The sequence below is a fragment of the Xiphophorus maculatus genome, chromosome 20 (assembly GCF_002775205.1).
Source record: "Xiphophorus maculatus strain JP 163 A chromosome 20, X_maculatus-5.0-male, whole genome shotgun sequence".
Taxonomy (NCBI): domain Eukaryota; kingdom Metazoa; phylum Chordata; class Actinopteri; order Cyprinodontiformes; family Poeciliidae; genus Xiphophorus; species Xiphophorus maculatus.
In genome coordinates, this window is record NC_036462.1 from 11,896,454 (window position 1) to 11,923,130 (window position 26,677).

General features: G+C 36.0%; 1 protein-coding gene across 5 annotated transcripts in view; it reads right to left on the bottom strand.

The window, feature by feature from the left end:
• tox2 (TOX high mobility group box family member 2) overlaps positions 1-20,814 on the bottom strand; it is a 123,068-nt gene extending 102,254 nt beyond the window's left edge. For 3 of the 5 annotated variants that reach the window (XM_023325590.1, XM_023325589.1, XM_023325586.1), the window contains exon 1: positions 1,925-2,499. In XM_023325590.1, the coding sequence (XP_023181358.1) occupies positions 1,925-2,017 (93 nt within the window). In that variant the 5' untranslated portion in view covers positions 2,018-2,499. Of the gene's footprint in view, positions 1-1,924; positions 2,501-20,696 lie in introns of those variants that run through there. The other 2 variants (XM_023325588.1, XM_023325585.1) reach the window with 2 other exon arrangements.
• Positions 20,815-26,677: the final 5,863 nt, after the last annotated feature.

Consider the following 26,677-nt stretch of genomic DNA (forward strand, 5'->3'; position numbering starts at 1 on the left):
AGGAGGAAAACCTGTTATATGACACAGATTTTCCTGTGAGTGGGTCATAGTTTTATCTTTGAGCAGGACCAGGACCTTAAACATGCAGTCAGTCCCTCAATAGCCTGGCCTAGATCCAAATCTAAAACAGAATTCATGCCAAAGCTTGAAGACTAATATTCGCAAAGTAAATACAAAAACAGGCCACACTTTTCAGATTTTTTCTTTTTTTTTTTTTTTTAAACTGAAAATTATACATATAATTTTCATTCCCTCATGAGTGTAGACTATAATATGGTGGTCTATCACATACAATTCCAATAAAATACACTTTTCTAGTTGCTATGTCACAAAACGTGAAATGGTTCCACAAGTATTGACACTTTGCAAGTCACTGTATAACTACTGCTAGACTTTGCATAACCACTTTAAGAGCATGTCTTCCACATTTACTCGGATAAACCTGCCTGAATGTTGAAATTTAAAAATAAGTCAAACGTTCATTCAGGTAACAAGTATTAAAATAAATTTTTGATGTTTTATCCCAGTGAAGGGTAGGTTTATATTGCTATTTAATGACTGAGGCTGGCATTATAGATGGTAAGGAAGTGTCAGTAATCCGCTCATAATAGTTTGTAAAGTAATCAAAAACCTCTTCACCATGAGTGTTTGTGTGTGGATGACAGAATGCAACTGTATGTATCCAGGCAGGTGACCATGTGTATGAACAGGGGGGATTAACAATCCAAATATTGCACTGTGCTATAATGTTTCACATGTATCACCTTGTCGTCAGCAAATGTTAACGGCCTGCTGACTTCCCCACAGGTCCTAGGGCAAGCACATTCTTATGAATGGCTATGGTATCTCTCCCCAGAATACATTTTAATAGCTGTTTGCACAAGTTTTACCTTGACCACAAAATTGAAGGAGCCTTTAGGTGACTTTTACTTCTGGGTTTGGTGTGCATGTATGTTTGTTTTTCGTATGGATAATACTTAGCAAATTATTTAGTTTCACAAACTACAATCAGAAAAATTCAGAAAAGGACCTAGGAAAAATTTATGTAACTTTTTAATTAATAGAGGAAAAAAAATCTTTTTTCTTGAGCTTAAGTTGAATATCTTGTGTAAAATCTGTTTATTTTGAGACGTTTTGAAATTATTGACAACATAAATACAAAAGCTTGATTTAAAAGGAAAATATTGATGTAAAAATCTCAGTGTTGGCCGCTTAAATTGGGTCGTCTCTTTAAAAAAATTAACCACTGCTCTTTTGTTTTTCTGCTAAAGTTCTAATAATCATATGCAAGAATGTGCTAATAGATTTCAGCTTAAAAAAGCCGTGCAGCTGTAACCTTGGGTCTTTTTATACGGCTCAGATGCAAAAAAAATACCACGTTTCGAAATGTTGGTAACTGTTTATTACTGTGCGCAAATCATTGCCATCTGCGAACTCGTTTGTGGCAGATATGAGTATAATTTACGCAACTGAGTGAGATAATTTATAATCATTCAGGGAAGTTTTCAAGCTAAATAATATCCGTTAAAACGCAATCTCACACACATTCAATGTTTTGTTCAGTTTCATCAGAGAAGCAGTGCCCGAAAGAGAGCGGTGCGCTCCAACTCTGCTTCCATGGCACAACAGTGATATACTAAAGACGACATTAAAACAAACTCCAGATGAAGAAAAATGCATGAGCGCGATCTCAGAGCAGGTCTCAATGACAGCAAATATGAAATGGAAAAAAAAAAGTTTAATAAAAGCTTGCTGCAGCTGCGGATTCATGGCATGTTTATCCCCAGGGAAACAAAAGTGCAGCGCAAGCCCAACCTCAATGCCCAGTGCCTTATTACACAGCCATGTGTAACCAATGCACGTTTGCGCGCTTGCACTTGAAATTGACACATCTCAGTCGACTTTAGTAGAGTTAATTGTTTACCTTGTTGGAATGATAATAGTCCAGCCCGGAGTCAGTCGGTAACGTACATGAACCCACGCTGGAAGGGGGAGCTGGATAAAATCTTACGTCCATCTCAAAGAGCGCAAAACTGACGGCATGAAAGCGTAGCTCCAAAGGAAAAAAAACTGTGCAATGTCTCTCTCTCCTGCACACTCTCAAACACACGCGCACACACACGCCGTCTCTCACCCTTCTGTGTTGTGTCAAACCGGACAAAAAGTACGACAAGTGGAAGAAAAAGGATTCTCTCCAGACGTTCAGTTTCTATATCCGTTCTACAGATACTTCAGCACTATATGGACATTCAGCACAATGATGCTGCACGATATCTAACATCCCTATAAAGTTCACTTAGGGAGACGGAGGAATTGATGGGAGCTTCGCCGCCACAGTGGTCTCAGAAACTAAGAAGCAGGACAGTTAGTGAAGTTGTTGGAGCCGAACCGAGCCGGGTGGTGCTGCAGGTACAGATGCAGGAATGAAATTGTCAGCGGTCGCTCCCAAAGCGCCCGTTCTCCCTTCCAGCTTTCCAGACGCTCTGAAGCTTCGTCATGTGGGAGCGCTCTAATGCTCTTTACGCATCCATGCGTTCCCTTCCACTCAACTGCTACTCGGCTGCGACCTCTATCGGTCAGAGGGGGGAAGAAACATAATGAGCATGAGCGGATTGATTGAATGTTTAGGATGGACAAAAAAATTGGCTTTCAATTTCTAGGATGGGACAATGTTTGCTAAGTCCTGGAAAAAGCTATCTTAATGTAATTTATAGCTGGTCTCAGTCTAAACAGACTGATTTAAAGACTTTTACTCAGCTTCTTTCATGCTGAATAATTTACTCTAAAATGTCTTTATCACCTGTACTCCAATAATTACTTAAATCTAAAAGGCAAACAATGAAAATGTGCTTTGATGAAGCTAATGTTATGAAGCTGAATATTTCTACTTTAATGTGTACCCAGTATCCAGCAGTTTAAAAATTGCAATCTTACAATAGCTTTACTTGGGCTTGTTTTTCTTTTTGCCATGCAAAAGAATTCACACCCCTTTCACATTCTGACTTTTTAAACCCAATTGTCAGTGTATTTTATTAGGTTCTTATGCAATATACCAACATAGTGTTGTGCATTATAATTACGTGAAACAAATTTAGTCATCATCTGTGGCCATCTTCCCTTCTAAAGAAAAGTACACCCCCATGCCACTGCCACTACCATGTTTCACCATACAGATGTGTTCAAGTAAGTTCAGTGTTAGTTTACAGCAAAAGATAGTCTTTTACATATAGGCCAAGAATTTCAAATTATTGAAATTCATCTCAACCCAAGATGAACCTCATGTTTCCAAAATGTCTCTGTTTAAACCACGAGTGCTGCAGAATGCAAGTAAAGACACAAAGGACCAAATGTTGCATTTTAAATCAAACCAGCTGTGATACAAACATGTGTAGTGACGTACACCAAAAGGACCAATCATGTATTTTTGAATATATATATTACAAAGGTAAGCTTAAATAGACATTCATAACAATAAAATTACATATTTATTAAAAAGCATGACCCTTTAAAAATAGAAAAAAAATCCCAAAAGAAAAACATTATGTATATTTCCAAACCAAAATATTAAAACGTGTTATGCAGTCGTATCAAAATCTACTATTATGTTACATGTTCATATTTTGTTTACCACAAATAGAGAACACGAGGCTCTTGCAAAGTTCTGTTTGATACATTGTTTTAAACATTTTTGCCTTACAGCTATTTTGTAAATGTTCCTTATGCTTGTTCTTTTGTTGTATGTATGTATGACAGCAGGCAGCAGAATGCATGCTGAGAAGAGACGCGATAGCTTAGATAATATGCTTTGCAACTCTGCTTCAATTTTGACCCTTGCGCACACAATCACATTTACACACCTGGATGATTACAAAACACACTCACACAGCGGCCAGCACAACAGGAAGTGCACACAGAACAATGTCCAACCAGAGTTGCAGAAAGGTATTGAAAGGAAAAATATAACCTCACTCCCAGAGAAAAGTGTCTCACACTGGGTTTAAGAATAGGTTGGTGTTATTTACTCAGTCATTTTTGTCTTTAAAGTGTTTTTGCACAGCAGAGCTACATGTTAGTTACACACTCATAACAAAATTTGTGTGTGTGGCGGTGGGCGTGGGCATGTGCATGTGGGTGTGCATGCGGGTTTGTAGGGGTGTGCGTTTTTCTCTTCCTCTGCTTTTGGTCCATGCTTTGGCTTTGGCTCTGTGTGATAGTGTGTATGTGTTAACCAAACTGCCATTGTCATCTCAGTGGGTGACTCGTTGGCCCCCTCAGGACTCAGCCTCGGTGGATGTTGCTATTACACGGCGTGGTGGCTTTGGCCTTGGGATGTGAACCTGCTTTAATGCAAAGCACAGATGGGTTGCACCATGGGCTTGCTGTTGTGGTCCACCATCAGCTGCCAGTTCAGGCTATCGTACCTCCAAGCTCATAAGGTTAACCATCACAAGGACACTGATTTCTTCTCTCTCTTCTTTTGCCTATGATTCGCTGTTTGAGTGACTCTTTACTGTCTGTCACTTTCTGTCACAGTATCACTTGTCCAACCAACCTCCCTCTCTTCCTCTTTCTCCTTCTGTGTTACTGCAGAAGACACAGTACACAGGGGTATTTGGCACATGTAGACTTGTGGCTTCATTGGAAAGGAATGTGTTTAGTTTTGTGGAGTTTTGAACACTGGCCAGTGACAGAAGAAATTGTGCCATGTCGAAAGAAAATTGTGGATCAAAAACTTGCAAATAAAAGAGCCCTAGTTACAGGGAAAAAGATACAGTCAGCAGCAAGAAGATGATACACAGATGCAATGACTTATTAGACAACAATACAGTTATCATGGCTATAGAAGGAATATGACAGGCAGAGTCTATAGTCTATAAGTCTATAGAACATTTTCCAATGTCTTATGCAAGTTATATTATTTAGAGTTCTCTCAATGAATACTATCATCTGTTCAAAGTTATTAGAGGAAAAACTGTTTTTATTGTAATGGAAAGCGTCTCTGCTATGTCATTAGAAAAGAAATGGAAACTATGCAGCATTATTTCCTGTTAACTGTTATTACTCTGCCACTAATTAGATGATGCCAGCAAGAGCTGACTTTATAAGAAACTTTATATTACTTTACCCTGAAATATGATTTTCATGTGTAGAGAAATTATGATTAATGGGAATTGCACACAGAGTAAGAATAGATAAAAGCATATTTATTTTTACAAAAGCAAATTATTCTTTTGAGAAGCAACCACTCTTTGAATTCAAGATTGTGTGTCTTCAACAAACCTTACATTTACTCATACACCAAGTACAAGCGTTCCTGTTTCCTGTTCTGTCATTACAGCACAAATGTGTTAATATTCCCCTCACAGACTTAAATTTATATTTTTTTAAACCAGAAATTCTGTTGTTGAAAGGCTATGGAATATAAATCTGTCAAAGATAATAAAGTGATATAAAACTTGAACAATCTGATTATTGAAAAAAAAACTATCTTGTAAAAATATATTTATACAGTTATAAGTTTTTATTTGAAATATCTTAATTGACATTACAGCAAACAAATCCTTCTGACCAGGGTTTTTTTGATTGTTTCCGTTTTCACAGAGTTGCCCTTGAGGAGCTCCTGTCATTTAAGTTTAAAAGGTATCATCAATATACAATAGCATATAAATATTTTCAAATATTCCTTTGAACGTTTTCACTTTTCATCTTGCTGCAACCACAAATTTAAATTGATTTGACTAGGTTCCTTGGGATAAAACAACACAAAGTTTTGCATGTGAAGTGAAAATAAGTGGCATTGGTATTCCCCTTTATTCTGATACCTCTAAATAAAATTCACAATTGCCAGTTACCCAATTAGTAAATTGAGTCCAACTGTGTGTAATTTAGGTTGTTCTGTGAATCCCCCAACAATTTGTTGGAAAACATTAGTAAACAAAAAGTATTATGAAGACCAAGAAACACATCAGACAGGCCAGGGGCAAAGTTTAAAGCAGATTTAGGTCATAAAATGATCCCAAGCTTTGAACATCTCAGGGAATGCTACTCAATCCATATTCCAAAAATGAAAAGAGTATAGCAAAGCTAACAAACCATGGCCTCCATCTAAAATAGGGATTGAAAGCAATAATCAGAAAAGCAGCCAAGAGGCCGTGCTAAATCAGGCAGCTGTGTGGAAGAGTAGCAAGAAAGCTAGGAAAAATATTGATGAAAGAAAGTGTCAAGAAGTGATGTTTACAGTTTGCCAGAAACCATAGAGGGAACGCTGCAAAGTTTTCTGCTCACATGAGAAATACTGTGTGGTGAAAAAATTAAAAAATCAACTGAAAGACATCATCCCCATTACAAAACAAGTAGGCTGCATCATGTTAGGGAGATGCTTTATGTTTTTCTGTAGATAGTGGGATGTTGGTCTGAGATAATAGAAAGAGATATGGAGCTATGTACTGAGAAATTATCCTACAGCATACTGACCCTAAAGTCACAGCATATGTTAGGATAGCCCAGTTGAGGCACTGGTTGGCTAGAGTGTGTGCATCATGTACAGAGGCTGCAGTGCTTGATGCTGTTGTCCAGGGCTTAATTCCGATCTTGGGCCATTTGCTGCTGGTCTTCCCTTTCGCTATCCTCACTAGTTTCTGTCCATTTACTGCTCAATAAAGGCCACTTGGAACTTAAAAAAAGCTTCTAAATATCCCCCTGTTAAAATCCAGAACTAAATCTGAATAGGAATCTGACATGGGAATTTTTGTCTCTAGATGTGCAAAGCAAGACATCCAAAAAGACTTTCAGGTTTAATTGCAACAAAAGCAGCTTCTACAAAGAATTAACTCAGGGAGCTGAATACAGATCCATAGGGTATTTTAGGGTTTTATTTGTAAGAATAGATAAATATTAATATATCCCAATAAGTTACACTGAAGTTTAAAGTTGTGACTTTGCAAAATATGAAAGTCCCCAACAAGCTCTCCCTTCTGGTCTCACTAAGTTAGCAACGTACCTCAGTGATGACTGATTTTCCATATAAACTCAGTAAAATTACAAACATAAAGAACCTTGGTTAATTTATGATCTACAATATCTCAGGGAACAAATAGAGCTTAGTCTGGGAGTAGTCATTAACAGGGAAAAGGGGACCTATTTGTCACCAGCAATAAAATTGCAGGAAAGGTACTGGAACAATAATCGAAAAAGAAACAAAGTGATAATCTGTTTAAAACAGGAAGCACAGGTTCAGTGTGCTGTGAACCCATTAGCCCACCCCACTCTCATTCTAATAGTTGTGCTGTTTTTGGGATTGCGACTAACCTGAAAAACCAGATCGTTTGACACACCAAACCATCTGGGAAGTCATCTGCAGAAACAGCTTAAAAAATGAAGAGATTTTTAGAAAAATTCTTGGCAGGTGATTGGATGAACCATCTGTGCAGCATCTATACTAGCTAGGACAGTTGGTAACTCAAAGTATTTCAGAAAAAATTCTTCTTCAAAATGATCAAAAATATGAAAAAGAAAAAGAGATGCATCCATATCAGCGAAGCTTTCTACTATAAACTGAATTCATCCATACTTCAGAGGTTTTTTGTATGAAGAAGAGCACATTAGGTTGCTCTCTCATCTGTAACAAACAAGCAACAAATGAGTTATGCAAGTGCTATTTAATGTCACTATAATAAGAGCTTCAGTTCCCTGCTAGTTATGGGAAGTGAAGCTGTCAAGGTGTGGTTTTGTCAAAAATACAAGATGTTTGTTGTTGAGCACTTTAAATAAAATATTAATGTTTAAAAAAAACTCAAAGCTCTCAGTTTTATAAAATCCCACCAGGACTTTCATGAATCAACTTCTCTCTTTTCAAACAAGGTCAGTATTGTCTATTTTTGTGTTATACTTTTTGGAATATAAATTTTAAGGCGTATTTCTTTATTTTGTTTAGCATTCTCTTTGGTAATGCAACTACATTGCTTTGATCCACAGATAGTTATTCCATATAAGGCTGTCCTGAGCACTGCAAACATAGAACTGATGGTAAACAGGAAATAGTTCAATAGGTCCACTTGAGCAGAGAGATGACTCATTAATGACCTGAATTTAAACAAAAAAAGCACACCGTGTTTTTCATGTTACACAGAAGAAACCTGTTTGTAGGAAAAATAATAAAAATAATAAAACACTCGGAAACAGTTTATGCTAAAATAAGATTCACCCTGCTTTGATTTGTGTCATTTGTGTTCTGTGGATCACTTTGTTAAAGAGAAGCCTGTGAACAGGCTTTTTAAATGCCTCTATGGATGACTTTGCCTTTGACTTTGCCTCTCATACAATGAATTTCACTTTATACCAATTTAGGCTGCATCAGAGTGGTGCAGAGGTGATTAATTTTCCACTTTCACATTTCCACTCAGCTCCAGCAACATGAATATAAGCCCATCCAGGTCGGTAATTTGGCTTTTTTCTCCATAACCATGTACGTAAAATGATGTCTGTTTATCTTTTCCAAACTACGCAGGTACGATCATAAACAGAGGATGGCAAAATTAATTTAAATAGGCCACAACTGTCAGGAAAAACAACACAAATGATGACATGAGGGGCTAGTGAGATAGTATTCTGGGTATCAAGGTACCATTATTGCTCCAGATTCGACCACCTACGTCTCAGTACATTTGTGTTGTTTCAATCTTCCTTGCTTTTCATCATAGATAAAACTAAAAGACAGTTGTGCAAAGTGACATTTCTGTATTTTCTTAATTTCAAAAGTCAGGTAGAGTTCTGGTCAGATGTGTACATACTCTAATTATTGATAGGAATTAAATTGGGTCTACTAGTAATGGATTAAAGTGGTTCTTTTCACAGGGGAGATTGATAGATTGCTTCAAGAAGTAACAATTACAACATTTATTGTGAATTTGTATAATCCACACAAGAAAAAAATTAATCGTAAATGCTCAAACATATACATCCTACCCCAAAATCATTTAAATAAATGATGCTGAGAAAGTTGTACCTTGACTCCACACTTCTAAATGCACACATGGCCTGTCTTCTTGTTAGAATGTGTGGAGTTTATTTTTTGGTTTCCTAGCAGAGACCTGGCCTTTGACCATCATTCACATTTTTTCCTAAGGTTGAGGTTAAGGCTTTCAGAGCAGCTTTAATAAAACCTTCCAAAACTGGCTTTGATCTGGATTTGGAATCAATGTGTGACTGGAATATACAGACACAGTTGTCATAGTCTTAAAGATCCTGAAACAACAGTACCACAGTCAACAGTGAAGCAGTTTAGTATTTACCAAGAAAAAAAAAACTGCTTCAAAATCATTCTTGATGCTTGTCTGAAATCTGCAGATGCCGACATGAACAAAAGTAATGCTTTCTGAAGAAAGGCTTCATGGTTAGATGAGTAAAAGGTTGACTTATTTGGGTTCAGAAACTAAAGCGATGTTTGGAGATGAAAAAGCTGCAATATGTAACTTTTACAATGTCTCTGTGTCGTGACTCGATAATATGAGACAGATTATTTGTGAAAAGATTGAGGTCCTCCACCTCCTCGCAGTGCTCCTATTGCTATCTGCAGAAATACATTGCTCCCAGTCAAAAACAACCAATCAGAGCCAGGAGGTAGGTCTTAGCACTGTCAGTAATGCTCATGTATGCTCTGCTCAATGTTCTAATGGCGGAGAAACAACTTACCATTTCAGAAAAACTGTCGTCATTGGTGGCCATGCTTACTAACCTGAGCATTCATGGCAGACTCCATTTTGGGGAACTATCTGTAGACTAGCAGAGAGCAATGGGTACCGTGTGAGCAGTGTGTACACAAGCATGATCAACAGCGCTAAGACCCTCCTCCGATTGGTTCTGACCAAACAGAATGACAGATGACAGTAGGACCACAAAGAGGAGACAGAGGAGCTTGAGTTTTTTCTTTTTTTTTTTTTTACAGATTATCTGTTGCATGCCATACTGTCACAACATGTCAACAGTTTTAATCAAGATGTAAAAAACATATTTTCTGTAAAAGTTATGTACTACAGTATTAAGGAAAGGCTTTTAAAGTTAAGAACACTGTACTAGCTGTCATGCAAGGCAGTGGTAAAATCATGTTGAGAGTTTTTTTGGGAGTCAGTGGCGGTTATTCATTGTACAAGTGGATGGAACAGTGAAGAAGGCAGTTAACTCTTCTTGAACTTGATCATGATTCAGTTTCACTTCAAATCTACTGCTTGACTGGAAGTGTTACAACACAAGGACACAAAGCAGTTTCAACTGTTTTGAAAATGAAGTGACCATGGCTAAAGTTGAGTGCTTGCCAGAAAATCAACTAATTTCAACAAACTCTGACTGGTATAAATACAGTATATTGACAAAATCCTGTTGAAGTCTACCAAAGCAGGTATCTAAGGTGCAAGTTTTTGGGGGGCGTAGGACATTTATCATGTAGATTTGGGAAAATCTATAGCAAAATTCAAACTTATGCCCTACATTATTTATATAAAAGCTATTTGAGCTACATGTTGTTTCAATGGTCTACACTGAAAGGAACAAAATGTAGTATGAAATTACTGTGGATAATTCGATGTATGCATGCTTCTGTCATGAACTGTATGAGTAACACTTCAAATGGCTAACAATAAGAGAGTTACCAGACAGGTGCAAAAATAAACTTTATGGTTGTTCCAAAATAACAACAATTGTGTAATTAAAAACACTTTGCAGAATTTGCAGTTCTGTTCATTAAAGCCCAGTTTAGTCTTGTATTAAACCCTGTGTGAATAAATTGTGTGTGAAAGAGTCTGTGAGGCTGTGGCAGGCACACCACAAAGGGCTTTTTACTGTTGAACCTTTGCTAACCTTTTCTGGCAACTGACATTCAATAATGAGACTATGTTGTCTCTTGTTCCTTTGGACAATCGTCCATTGAAACAAATGTCATTCATGGACTATGTTCCACCCTCTGCATGACCCTTTTCCATATTTGTGATTAGCTGAAGTTGATTTTCTCTAAATGAAAACCAACCACATTCATTATTTATTGTTGATTTTGAATGTATTTTTCTTAGACTATAAAGCATATGTTGCCAATGATCCTGCTAAATATAAACGTTGTGTTTTATGGTATATATTGCTTATGTGACATGTATTTCAACAAAATCCCACTCTTTGTAATTTGAATCTAACACTCTAACGCAACCAAATATAAAGCAGTGGACATTTTCTGTTTTACTGTTACAAAACAATCCAACTTCTCCTGTTTTAGAGTACTTTTAATTACAGAAATGGTCATTTTAACTCATGTTTTTCAAATCCATTACGCCTTCTTTTTTCCATACCTCTCTTGAATAAACCCTCCTCTTTATCATCCTCTCATTCCCCGACCTTCTACTTATGTTGCACATGAGAAATAAGAGGGGGGATGGGGATGAAGATGAATGAAACAGAGAGTGGGGAATGAAAGGGAGTTGGAGGGGAAAAAGAGAAGAGAGCAAGATTGGGGAAAAATGCCCTTTGACTGGATTTAAAAAGTCTGTGGCATTTCATTTTCAGAGAGAGGGGAGCTTCATCTCCTTCAGATCCTTTAAGGGCCAACCTAATTGATTAATGTTTCCATCTCATTGCAAAATGAAGGGGAGGGGAAGGCGACTTAACTGGAGCCTTTCACAATCTAAAGTCTTAAAACAGAACCAACACAAAGACAGACGATGACAGAATGAAAGACAAAGTGATGAAATAAAGTCTAAAATTCCAGTGCATGAGTAAAATATGTTGAAGGTCAAAATTGCCACAAGAGTATTCTCAACATAGAGGAAGAGTGTCATGTTTGAACCACCATACAACATGATCTTTTTGTAATTAAATAACTCATTCATTGTGGCAAATGATGCATGTGGTTTCACAAAAATGCTGTGTGTTTCAGCTCCTCTCATGGCATACAGGCAATTACTGGATTTAAAAAATAAATTTAAGAAAATCTACCATCTAGAATTTCTGTTCATATTCATAACTTGATAATTTAATGTTTTGAAGAGGTGATGCACTTCCTGATAAGGAAAAAGTATCACATTTTCCGCTTAATGACACAGACCTATGCCAATTTTAAGCTTTTTCTACTTATGACCTGAGGTTGGAGGAACAGAAAGATGATTGCAGTGAAACAGAATTCATGGAAATTCATGGGAATTCACAGTCACCTAAAATTATGGAGTTGTGCACACGCAGTTACAACCTGATCAACCTGGTGAGAACAAAATTCTCTGAATTTTCTCACTGAAAATGTAATGTGATTACCTGCCCTTTTTACATGTTTCTGACAGCAGCATGAAAATATTTAGATATCGTTGAGCCTGTGAGCGTTTTCCAGTCACAAAACAAAACCAGCGGAGAGAAGCCAAAACAGTAGTGACCTTTCCCCAACATGGTATATTAAATATGAAAGGTCAGCTCAGATTGTGGGGGAGGGTAGCAGTGGAGTCTTGCACTGAGCAGACACAGACAAAATACTGTAATATCTACCAGGCAAATCCCAGTGGTTTCCTTCAGAGGTCATTTGAATGTGAAGGGAAAAAGGCAAAAACAGAAGTCAGAGAAACACACTTCAGCAATGTTTCTTGTCTGCTCTTGAATTTGAGATCTGCACTCCGCACTGCAATACAGTAGACTGGCTATTTTCATAAACCCTTAATAATCCCTCCACTCTTCTTGCATGCCTGTGCTAACATCTGTTCCACTTTTGGAGTCAGAAATATTGTAATTTAATATAATTTGTGGTTATTTGTTAACCGTAAAATGCAACCTCTGCAATAATGGCCATAAAAATGATTTCCATTCACTGTAATTAACGCCCTGTCATATAATTCAGTCCTCTGAAAAGAGAGTCGGCTATTTAACTGCCAATCCCTCCATTCAATGTTGGAATGCAAAACAAAACAAAACAAAATTATCACTTTTTTATGATTGTAGATGCCTTTTCAATCAGAATTAAAGTCATTTACAAGAGGGAGACATCTGTGTCCTCATCAATGTAGTATTTAAAATGGATAGCACATAGAGAATGTATATTTAGATGTAAATCAGTCAAGTTACGTTTTCCTTAATTTAGATTTAGCATCTGTTTTAAAAACACTGGTTTCACTACAAGGGCTCTGATCCAAATCCAGAAAATTTGTTCAATAAGAGAGAGAGGAGTATAAAAACACCTTGAAATTTACACACAGGGGTAAATACAGATATGCTTCCAGTTGTGCAATTTAGCGTGACTTATGGTTTATGTCCATCACTTGAGATGAATAGTACATTTTGAATGTAATAAAATGGGTAATATTATTGACACAATATATTGGCACAGAATAACACTTCAGCTAATTACATGTGGAAAGGTACTTAACCATAAAATGCCTTGCAAAATGCAAGGTGGCTTGACAAAGTATAGAATCAGAGAATGCAAATGCCTACCACACATTAAAAAATGTATTCACATTTTGAGATCATGTATTTCTTCTTTTCATTTTACAGTTACATCATGTTTTTGTAATAAAATAAATAATACATTTTGACAAAATGTGAAAATGTAATGGTGTGTGAATATTTTGCAAGGTGCTGTAAATACTGAACATGGTCTACTGAAAGGAAATGCTAAATGCATAGCTCCAAAAAAAGATCAAAGCAGTTCAGTTACTCTGTGGAACCCCTTCTGCTGTGACCTAGTTTCTTAAGGTCAGATTAAACCTACCCTGTAAATGAAAATAATTTATTACAAATGCTAAATTGACTGCTTTTAGGTTGTTTTTGTCAGTACAGAGTTGTGAATATTGTGAAGCTTATTTTGGAATAGTTGCAAAGTGAAAAGTTTCAAGAAGTTTGAAGAGGTGGTTATGCTTCCCAATAACACTAATAACTGTCAAATACTTCACATAACAAACTATAAACTGTTGCTAATGGGTATCAGCTCATCCTGTTAAAGCTGCTTTTCATAGCATATGCCTACTTTTGAGAAGTTAGGTGATTCAAAAGTGCTTTTTTTGTGTCTGTTCTCATGACAGTATAATCACAATTTTAACATAAATCACATACACATCATCGAAACTTGATAAACAACATTTAATCACTAAACCACAAACTGGTTTCATGTGGGTTTTGCAATAGAACAGAGTGTTACATATTTTCTAATATCTTTGAGTTATAAAAACCATCAGATATGATTTCTTTTTAGAGGCATATTCATAAGTCAAGGACAAATGATGTTCTGGAACTGGTATTGTGATTGTCTATAATTGTCTACAACAAGCAAATAACCCAATTAGTTCCAACTTTTAATTTGTCAGACTTTGATTCAAATTTAATTTTGCCAAGAATTTGAAAAGATAAGAAAGATCTGGGTAGGAGAAAGAATAGACAGACTTTACAAATAATTATTTTGGTATTCAGTGATGATCAGAAAGGTTTGTTAGCTCATGCTCAAAAATCTATCGGCCATCTGGAGAGTTTAGATTTGTTGCCTAGCCGACCTGTGACTCAGGCAGCGAGCCAGTTTGATATAACATGATATTTAAAATACCATACTGTGTCCTGATTTGACGAACAGCATTTGAAAGCTTTTTGGAAGTAAAAAATTAGACACAGATTGAAAGGGAAAAATTGTCACAAAATAATGTGTTTAAATTATGGATAAAACAAGAGAGATAGAGATGGAGTAGAAGTGTCAATTCTGAATCAAGTGTTCCTCTATTACTACCATTACTGGAGCATTATGGTTAAACTTTACAAGAAAAGGATAGTTCAGATCTTTTGAAGAAATTTTATTTGCTGTTGTTATGTTATGTGCTGCAGTGAGTAAAATTAAATCTGATGCTACACCTCAAGCCACATTTGCTCCAGTATCCAAAAATGGATTTTACATGAGTCCAGTTGTGGAAACATTGAATTCACATAGTAGCCATTAGACATCATGGCCTGTCAAGTGAAAGTATATATTTTTTCCTTTTCTTTTTGGGATAAAATTTTTCAGATGTGTTAAGTATTTCTTTTTCTTTTCACATTGATTGTTCACATAATGGAGCTAACCATCTGTTGACTAACTGAATTGGCCAATATTAACTTAGTTGGGCAAGGTTTCTTGATGTGTTTTTCTAGAAATTTTCCTGCATTCAGCCCTCCTGTTAGTAGCTGGGAGTCCTTGAGAAGAAACATAACAGGGAGTTTGATCATCCAATCAGTAATGGACTTTAATTAGCATGACAGCTGTCATATTAGCTAAACAAGATAATAAATTAATGGATGCTTTTTCTGAAGTATACCAAATTTGTTTCAAAATGTATTGCTATACTCTAAAAAGTGTATTTAGGCAGTAGTTCATGTTATGGACTATTTGACATTAATCACACTAAATTCTTTTTGTTTAGTAATATCAACTTACTTTTTATGTTGAATTAATTTTTAACTTAAAGGAACTTTTTACTTTGACTTTATTTGAAATAATTAAGTATCCTAGGTCTGATGTCACGATGCAAGCTTCAGTAGTGACATATCCTGTACTGACTGAGGTGCTGTGCTGGTAGGGGTAGAGCACAACCAACATATGGAGGCCTTAGTCCTTGACACGGCCATTGCAGGTAAAATGTTTGGCCTGATAACATTTGCAGCATGTCTTCCTCCACCCACTTTCCTGTTTAAATGCTCTCAAATACCAGCTTAAGCAATTCAATTACGTTGGTTCAACTATTTTCATATTTCAGTGTATAGTGGTGTTCTTTCATGAATGAGGCTGTGTTCCTGTACAAGTGTTATTTTGATTTTTCCATTGAATGAAACACAGCAGTCATATTTATAGTTTAACAGCTTTAATATAAAAAAACCCGTATTTTATGTAGCAGTTATTTTTGGAATTGTTTTCAAGGCTTTTTAAACTTCTAAATGAATAAAATAAAATAATTTAAGAGTGACAGAAGAAATTGTATAGCAGAGTAATATAAAACCTATCCATTTGTATTTTTTTATTTTTTTATTTTTGTAAATGGACAATACATATTAATGAACAGAATATAAATATGCAAGATTGTAGCCAGGGCTAATCTCCATCTCTAGTCCTTATGTCTTCAAGTTGATTGAGTGGTCTCAGCTGCAGAATCAACAGAATAATATCACTAGTGTTGAAATCAACAAGTTTTTTTTTTTTTAACTATTATAGGGATAGAAAACTTATTTCCTAAAATAAATATTGATTTGGGAAGATCAATGACACTTCTTACCAAATGTTGAATGTCCTTTGATAATACAAGGTGGATATAACCACACATTCTAATCACCGTTTCTCAAGCTTTCCAACGTTATTTTTACAAAACTCAATTTTATGAGGCAAAGTTATACAGAAGTTTAATTTTAATGTGTTTTGACACATCTACAAGTTACTTTTGTTCTGTTCATTAAATCTCATCTTGCGGTTCCATTAGTCAAAAATGATTCTCTATAGATAAAATACTTTTTTTGCTGCCTTTGTGGAATTGAAAACATTAATTATGAACATCTGAAGAACCTGAATAATCTTGATTTTCATCTCTCTGAATCTCACTTGTGACAGGAAGCATTTGCAACTGCAGCACATCACTTTAATTGTGGAGAAACCAGCGCCTTAGCAATACTAATCTCATGCAATATAATCAAGGGCACTTTCTCACTGATTTTCTGAAAGCTGTTCCCAACAGCACAAAAGATGTATCTTGGATTTTAGATAAGTGGAAAGAGGAGAGGATCTACAGATGTATACCATCTTGTAAAGTTACATAAGCCACTCTAGGCTCATGACATACTTAAATAAGCAAGGTTATGTAACAGCTCTATAACTGCACTTTACAATTGAGTTGCAAAGCAAGTTAGGTACGAGCACAGGAATTTACAAGTGAAGCAAAACATTGTACCAGATTCCTGGTTTTGTTCTCTGTGTGCATTAAGCAGTGTTTTCACATAAAAATAAAGCTACAGCTGTAAAGTATTCTCCCTCACCCCCCTACTGCTGGTGACTCACAGGAAGTTAAAGGGAAAAGTGAAAAATAAGTCAGAGCTGAACCAACACAAAGCGTGCATGTGCATTGGGACACATACAGACAATGCCCTGAGCATAAAAGAGGGACACAGATATCACTGCCTTTGCTGTGTACCCATCTATTAAAAGCAGAGGGTTACAGAGGGTGTGGTCGTGAGAGGCAGAAGTTATTTATCACAGTTCCATGGTACTGCGGCCCCTTATAAATTCAGAGCAGTGCCTGCTATGAGTAAACCCTTTCATAGACTCATTAATATTTGACAAAAAGCATGGCTTTTTTATTAGATGCACAATTTTACCATTTCTTTTCCCTGGCCTGATGTGAGCCTATTGCCACAGTGCATTACATGGTTTTGCTCTTATCTTACTCGGTTCAGTCACATAAATTCATGGATCTCATTTTCCTCCTTCAGCATGATTGGCATCTACAAAAAGGAAGTGTTTTTCTCATCTCCACAGTCAAAAGTGTTTTGTCCGCCTTTATTGTTACAGTATTTACAAGCATGTCTAATTTGTTTTAACCTCATTTTCATTTGTATTGCTGTGCAGTGTTTGAGATTTTATTTTTCCATCAAAGTTCATGGAAAAGTAAAACCGAAGACAACGGAATCAAATCAACAGCATATTTTTACAAAATGCACAATAGCACAGTTGGTAGCACTGTCACCATGCAGCAAGAAAGTCTTGGGTTCACATCCAGGGTTTCAGTCTTTCTGTATGAAATTTGCTTGGAGTTTCTCCCCGTGCACGTATGGGTTCCTTCGGAGTTTCCTGACTTCCTCCCACAGTCCAAAAGCGTCACTCTTAGGTTGATTGTTTACTTTAAATTGCACAAGACTGACTGGTATGAGAAATACAAGGTAAATCAAGATGGTCTCAAATAAACTACTTTAAAACATCACAGTTTAGAAGCGGATTTTTGCTTCTCTCCTTTCCCTTTCAGTTAAGTTGCGCAGTTTTTACTGCCACACCTCTCTGATCTCCAAAGTCTGACTTTTTTTTTGTTTTTTTTTTGCTTTATGTGTCAAGAACATTTTGTTGTGACAGTTTCACCAAACACCTTTTTTATAGACACCCCACCCAAAAATAACTAAACTGTCTCTGGAGAGAAATCAATAGATGCTGTTTTGTTTGTGTCAGTATCACATTTGGTTTTGAAAGTGTTGTGATACCACATTGTTTGCTAGAGGGGAAGTACAGAGGGTGGGTGGATAGGCCAAGAAAAGACTAGAATTTCACTTTGAAAACTTCTGATAATTTTTTGTTAAATGACCTTGGTTAAGTTTAAAACCCACATATGGAAATTTGAATGTTTTTGAAGTCTTAGGTTTTGTTATCTTGCAACCTTGCCCAGTTTTTGTAAGGTGGTGTAAACATTCCTGTGAGTGGGAAATGACATATGTAGACATACAGTTAAAACTAAATGTTAATGTTCAGTTTTAATGCCTTACATACTTTAGGATTTCAAAAGAATTCAGACTAGATAATTACTAGAATGAAAGAGATTTATTTGGAATTTTTTTACTACTTTGAATGCACAATTTTACATTTATTTTCATACTGTTTGATAAAATTACCTACAAATCTGTATGAGTTGGGTGACAAGCTTTTTGAAATATTTTCTTGGAATTTTTGGTCCACTCCTCAGGACTGAATTTGTTTACTTGAATTATCTTTTCACTTTGCTTCTGAGTGAATAGATTTCACTCAAAAACAATTCAGATGTCAGCAAAGAAATCTCATAATGAAACATGAGTTCAGAATAAATAAAATTGACTGATGAGAAAGAAGCAATGGCGATAGTTTGTCCACTGGCCATTACAGTTGTTTTGTCTTCTGTGTTTTTGATTCCCCTCCGTTTTTCCATAACCTCACTTTCTGATTGTCAACACACTGAACAGGCTGTGTGCTTTTTTCTCCTCGGAGAACACTCCACACTCTCTGATATCAGGTCAAGACAATGCTTAAAATCCGACGTCCATTTGAGACGACTAGATCACTCTTTAACACACCACATACAGCAGAAAAATCTCATGAGATTATTTATAGAGGCATCATGATAATCAGAGCATCCTTAATATTGCCAAAAAGGGAAGATTGGGTCAAAAATTAACATTTTCATCTTGCTCTTTCAGCCAGACTGTAGAGGCATTTCAGTCCATTGGCATGATTGTCACAAAGTCTTTTGTGTGTGTTCTTGGACTGACATACATAACTCATACCAAAATAATCTCAATTGCCTCTTCCCAGAGGGTCAAAACAGTTTGAATAGCTATTGTTTTTCCTCTTAATCAATAAATTATTATTTGAAAACTGCTTTTTGTGTTAACTCAGTTTGTCTTTATTGAATTTAGTTTGAGCTAAATATTTTCTATTTTAGGTCAATAGTGATTGACCTAAAATAAGAAATGATTCATCTGATTTAATATCAGATCATACCTATTCATCCACTGTATATATCTTAAAGTTTTAAACTGTGTCTATAATAAATGTCTAGGTCCCTAAAGCTTTATAATACATACATAAAGCTTTATAATGCATATATAGTATATATATATATATATATATATATATATATATATATATATATATATATATATATATATATATATACTTTTTAAGGATATTTCTTGGCAAATATAATAAAATATTAATTTAAACACCATAGATGTGTCAATATTTTCAATGCAATTTGCACTCATAATGATGCACTATATATTGAACTATCTTCACAAACTCACTATTAAATGCGCATCATGATAGTATTTGCTACTTTTCAGATTTTTTGCAAACTTGAGTACATACTCTATTAATTTCATGCATTTGTAATAGCAGATTGCTAACATAAGAATATGGGCATAATTAAAATATATATGATAATTAATTCACTGACATAAAGGATCCAAGACAATCAGGATAAACCTGATTAAAATAATAAGTAGGCCACCACATTTTTAAACCACAAAATGTGATGGAAGAAACTTCCATAACATTGTAAACTAACAATGACAAAAAGGTTCTAAGATGATCAATTATAAAATAAAAGTTTCACTCCCAAAACATTGCTAAATCACTTCTCATGAGCAAAAGCATTTTCTCAGTGGTGAACAAAGCAACTCAAAATCAAACTCATGCTCATATCTCGCCTTCAAAAGGCTCACTGTAACAGTTGCTTTCAGTCTATTATTCCTATCCATAATGTGCACAGGTGCAGCCTAATTCAATTGGAAGATCCTGCCGTGGCTGTACACAAATAACTTGTCTCCATGTTACCAGTAAAGCTGTTGTCATGGAGATGACAAGGCTTACATAAGCTCAAATGTATTTATGTACAAAACAAGTGTATTGTCTTCTTTGTGCTCATTTCATTATTTCATGTTTATACCCACATAGTTTAAATGTAAATTGATTTTTTTGCCTGTCTTTTTCAGACATGCACAGCAGAAAGCATTGTATTGTTTTCAAAATGGTTAGCAAGGTATTAAGTATCTGCTCTCAGGCAGAGACATTTTATGCCATCTGCAAAAGTTGATAACGGTCGTCTGCATTTCCCCTTCGGTATCACTTTCATCTGTATCACTGTGACTTGCTGAGCTACAGCTTTGATATTAAAAGCTCAGATGTCTGGTTTCATAAAAAACAATGAGATGATTAGAAACCTTACCTTTCAGCCAGATATGCACCAGTAATGGAAAAAGTCTTTAGGAGCAAGGGGGAGGTTTCTTCATTCACCTAACCTTTACCCTCCCGTCTGCTTCTGGATCCAGCGCCTAGCAGCTTTCAGCACAGGATTAAACAGTTATTGAGAGAGAAGTGGCTTGATTGACAAGTGAAGGTTTCCTCCCTTGTCAGAAGGACCTCTCTTTCTGCCTCACCTTTTTCTTCCTAGCGCTCACCATTCACACTGTAGCATGACTTGAACAACTTCTGAATTCCTTCTGCTGTGAAATACAAGTAAAACTTCGAGAGCCCAACAATTCACACCGGCTGTCTAAAATGACTATTGTTCATGAAATGTGGGAGAAAATTCATAAATAAACTATCAGTAATGTGTTATTCTCTTCCTTTGCCATTTCTGTAATGGCCTTGACACAAGGCTTATTTCACCGTGACCATGTCCGGTCTGCGTCAGTGCAGTCTGTAGCAGTCACTCAGCTTAAATGAGGGAATTTTCAGCCTTAGTAAGATATGTAGGAGTGTGTACTTACTGTACATTTATTTTAAGCCTTTAACTGTATTCAGCAGAGAATGAATGCTGGTGATATCAAAACTACTTCAAACAAAAAGTTTTAACCAGCTCTGTTCAGTTATGATTTTCTTTGGAGAGCCCCTACAATCACATGCACAGCACTTTGTTTTGAAGTCAGATTAAGCAACATTAAATGAAGGTTCTAAACCAATTATTTTAACAGCTTAATACATAAATCAGTTGAAGAATCCTTCAGAAGTCAATTTGAACTTTGTATGATCTTCCTACCTGTTTTGCCATCTCTATTTCAAAAAAGACCAAAACAACATCTTTCTACTTCTCCAAATTAACATTTATTTAGCATCTACCATAAAACATCTGGCCTGTCCTTGTGGTATCCTGGATGTAATTGTCTTCCTTGTTACCTTTATGAAAGAAACCCTGCTATTTCAGAATAAATTCTATCCTACTTTTTTCCAAACTAACATCTTTGAAGTTCTTAATTGAGTAATTCATGCCTAATCTCCATATTAGAGAACAACATGTTCTGTCTACCTATGTAAGTATATATGTATCTACTAACAATGTATTTCCTAAAACTTGATACAGACATTCTAAAATAGTCAATACTTGGTTGCTTGTTCCTCATTTTTTCATTATTGGCCTGACATGAAACTGCTCAGCTGCAATCTGTCAGTTGCTGAGACGCTGAAGCGGACTGCTGTTGCCCCATCTGCATTTTTGGGTTACATGTAAAAGTGGCTCATTCAAATCATGTTTCCAAATTCTAAAAAGGCTTTCTCCACGTGTTTTTGAAATAAGAAACCTATTAAGCAACAATGGAAAAAGTTAGCATATATTAATAACATTTGTACGGTGACTCTGGGAATTTTTCTAGTAACAGAACTTAAAATTAACTACAATATTTATAAAATGTTAAAAAAGTCAACTGTAACCTCAAATGTAACCTGCTCTTAGAGGAACTGACTTCCTCCAATACCAGCTTCACTTTATAAAATCGCTATAATTTTTAGTCACATCTAATACCTTCTGACAGTATGGGCACATGCTTTTCAAATAAAATATGCATCCATAATATGATCAAGGTCTTACAAATTGTGGTTAAGAAGTCAATTTATTCGAGTCCTTTTCATGTCTGAAAAAAATATAATTGAATTTTGAAAGTTTTTTTTTTTTTTTTATCTCTCTTTTTTATTTTAGCCCTCCAGGGGGTCTTTTGTGGGCTCTAGTGTCCCTTATATGACAGCAGGCTGACAGGAAAGGGGGAAGGAGAAGACATGCGGCAAATATCGTCGGGTCTGGGAGTCGAACCCGCGACGGCCACGTCGAGGACTCAAGGCCTCCAAATATGGGTCGCGCTAACCCCTACGCCACCACGGCACGCCCGAATTTTGAAAGTTTAACTGATTTCTGTTTATTTTATTCTTTAAATACTTAAGCTAGAAAATACTCCACTGCAGAATTGCATTTAAACAGTCAACATTCTCCATTATAGGAACCATCATTCAAAATATGCCCAGTGAAATAAAACTCATTAGAGACTATGAAACCTTTACCTCTAAAGCATTGGCTATAATTGAGCAAGATTTGACCCACCTTTAACACTTATGCCTCTTTTAATGAAGTCAGATTTTTCAGGCTCAGATGAATGCACTGGTGTGCATGTGCACATTGAATTATTCATGTGATATTGGTCCTTTACTGCTAAAAGTTTCCTAATGTTATACTGTTTTTATGTTTTTATGGCTAGATTCCCCCATCAGGAACTGGAGTAGCAAATTAGAAAATTTGGTATATACTCTGTGTGCAGAATATGTGTACTTAAAGTTCACTGTATAACTCCTTAGTTTCTGATAAATAAAGTACAAAATAATAGCAATGATTCTGCCACGTTTAAAGCTGGGCTGTCTTCCTATTGCTGCACTGGCCCCCTTCAGTGACCTAATACAAGCGCTCTGTATTTCAAAAATTCCTGAATTTCTAAAATAAAATTAATAAAATAAGAGTAAATGTTACACTGGGAATGTTATATATTTAATCCATTTATTTTGCATAATTTGTTTATACCGTGTTTTGAACTTCTTTAGTTTTTGTTTCCCTCTGTAAATTCCTCAGGATACCAAGATGTTTTTGAAACATCTTGGTATCCTACTTTTACTTGAAATTTTGAAAACATTTAAGGATTAACATCTTGATTTATGATTATTTTAACATGTTTTAAACTGTGTGCTTGAGTTATGGGGTATTATGATGTTTATGTTTTTATTAAAATTTTGTATTCATTTTAACATTGCGGTGAGCTTTTTCTTTGGGTTTCCGAGTTGCTTTCTCCCCCTTTTACAAAGTTTTGTTATCCTATTGGCCACACAAACAGATGAAACATAAAAGGTAATAAAATCCTTCGTATTCTGAAGTAATGAGTTACGTTGACTTGACAAAGGCTCTGCCAAAGATATTTTGTAGGAAAACGGAGGAAAAGAGATGAGATAAAATGTCAAATCTGATGTGTTCACGTGCAATGCAAGCTTTGCAGGCATAAATTAAGCAACACATTCTCACTCCCAACTCGTCATATATTGACGAGTGCAGTTATGTTTCAGCATGTCAAGTCCTGCTTTTCTTAAAACTTGACAGTTTAAAATAAAGAGAAAAATGGTTCAAAAAGAAAGTAATGGTCATCTTAAAGACTCTGTCAGATAGTGGAGAGAAGCAGGCTTTCTATCAATAGGAATGGACAAAGTGTTAGAACATAAATTTTAGAACTGGACTTGTCTTCCTGTCTTTCTTAGCCATTTAGACGCACCTGTCCACAGTCAGAGCCTGTTAGAAGATTTACTGTTGGTCGGGGAATTTGTTGCTGAGCGATGCATCAGGGGTTGTCATATAAAATCTAAGCACTTTCCCCTGACTAATTTAATCACAGACTTTTATGGAGGCATCAGCTAACACAGAGAAAGGCAGAGTGAAAGATTATAATTGGCGTTCTTTCATTAAAAGTAATATATGGAATATGTGGTATAATTACACCAGTTGGGTAATGGCCTGTGAACGACTGAAATGCTAACATGTGGTGATGGGTTTGATGCATGTTCATCACGGGGGAATTTGCACCGTATTGACACGTGACTTTCCTTGGGTGGTATGTCAGTTGTGCTTGTCAGACATTAAGTTGTGTGGTTTTCAAAACCTCCCGACTCATTGTGACCATCCAACAAGGTGAAATGACTGAAAACCTGGCCTTCCCAATAAATGAAACTTAGCAGAAATAGTCAATTATGAGTAATTTGTGTGGGTGATGTCTAAGTTAAACTCTACCATCATTAAAGGGCTTTTGAACAGTCTGGAAACCCTCTTATGCAATTGAGCCGGTTAAATAGAAACTGCTTTTTCCTTTGCAGTTTGTTGGCTGCTTTCATTTCACCATCTGCTTGACAAGAGATGTGACAGATTTTTTTTCTATTGTGTCCTACTTCAAACATTAAAGACTCAACAAGAGAGATGTGCAAGTAACATTGCTAACTGTCATTCTCAGAAATGTTATGCTCCATATTACAAGCTGCAATTTTAATGAAGGAAAACTAATTTAAAGAATCACAACAAATGATAGCACACATAACTCATAATGATAATCATCATGCATGTTAAATTAATATAGTCTTAATTTTAATTTCTATTTTGATCTTTTATTTTTAAAACATAGGCTGTGGGTTGTTATTGGGGTTAAAACGTATCACTTCAGGTTATTATTACTTTTATCTCCCATAAATGCACACATTCTAACACTTCTTTCTTGGCATCATCTGGCTAATTTATTTTGAAACTACAGTTACTTCTTCATGACATATTGCACATTAAATAGTAAGTGTGTGTTTATGCAGATACAAAAATAATTATTTGCTGTATACCTGGCAGTTTCCGGATGGCATGGAAGCTGACACTTTGCAGGCAACATACTTACCATACCCTGGGCCTTTCCAAACACATCAACCCTCTCATTTCTCAGTTTCCTTGTTTAACCAATAAGAAAAATATGCTTCTTTGTAAAATTTAAGTGTGTAGGCGTGTTGGCGTGCATGGAGGTGTATGTGTATGTGTATCTGATACAGTGTAAGGACCATTTTCCTTATACTGGACCGACTGCTCTTTATGGGGCAAAATAAATGGAAGTCAATGCAAAGAAATATATACGGTGTGTGTTTTTTGCTTGTAGAGGATACTGCAAGGATGCAACCAGGATAGAAGCAACACTAAGCAAGCTGGGGCAAAATAACTGAGGACAAAAAAGGGGCAAAAGAAAAATTAAGAGCTGGGGTACTCAAGTTCAACCCTTGAGAGTTGCTAGCTTGTACCTTTCCCATCTCCAAAAGCATCTGCATCAAATGGCTTAATGTCCTCATATGCAATTCCCTGATTGCTTTAAGCCTGATAGCAATCCAGTCAATTGATGCTGATGTCCTGAAGACAGGATACACCAAAATGTTGACACAAAAGCTCTCAAGGACTTGACTTGAATATCCCTCAATTATTCAAGTCAAGGAACTAGAGGGATATAGAACTAGCAGAATATTAGAAAATACAACAGATCATGACGCCATTCCTCAACACCGAATGTCTTCAAAAAGGTCATTTTAAATTTTCAAAATATGACTTCTTAACTTTTAATTAACACAAAACCTCTTACAGATCATATTGAGTGTATCACCAGTAATAAAAAAAAATAGTTTTATAACAAAGGTCGGATTTTCTCAATTTGTAGATTAAATATGCTGCTGTGATCTAACGTCAGACAGAAAGGCAAAAACCAAAGAATACTGTTGATATGTACACTCAAATTTTCCATCATCTTCTTCGTCATAAAATGTTACTTGAAACAAGATGCAAGCTGTGAGAGGGTTTGCATTTGTGTTACTGGGACAGAGAAGGGGCGAACATGAGAAAGAGAACAAAACTGAGGAGGACGACGTTCCACAACCCACCAACAAACGCAATGTGACAAGATGGTTACTTTCTCCCTCTGCTGTGACAGTTAATTTTGGACAAGGAAAAATGTCAAAAATGTTTAGCTGCGCTTGAGCGAAGTTAATTACAGAGCCCAAGGCAACTCAAACTAGGGCTGCTAATGGCCCTGACTCACAGATAAACCTCCATTTACCAAAACTGTTTTAAAGCTACTAATCTGATTTACTTAGAATCAAATGTTTTGGCAGCAGCTGTTAGATTTTTACTGTTAGGTTTAGACTCACATCACATAACTGTCTAACTTTATTTTACCTGTTTTCAAGTGTTTTTATAATGTTTTCTCACTCAGTGTTGCACTTTGAGCATGCATGAGAGACACAACTGTATTTGTGCAAGAAACTATAGTCTCAGCTCCAGTTTGACATTCATGCTCCAAACTGCCACCCTTTGACATTTAGACCCTCTGACCACCTACA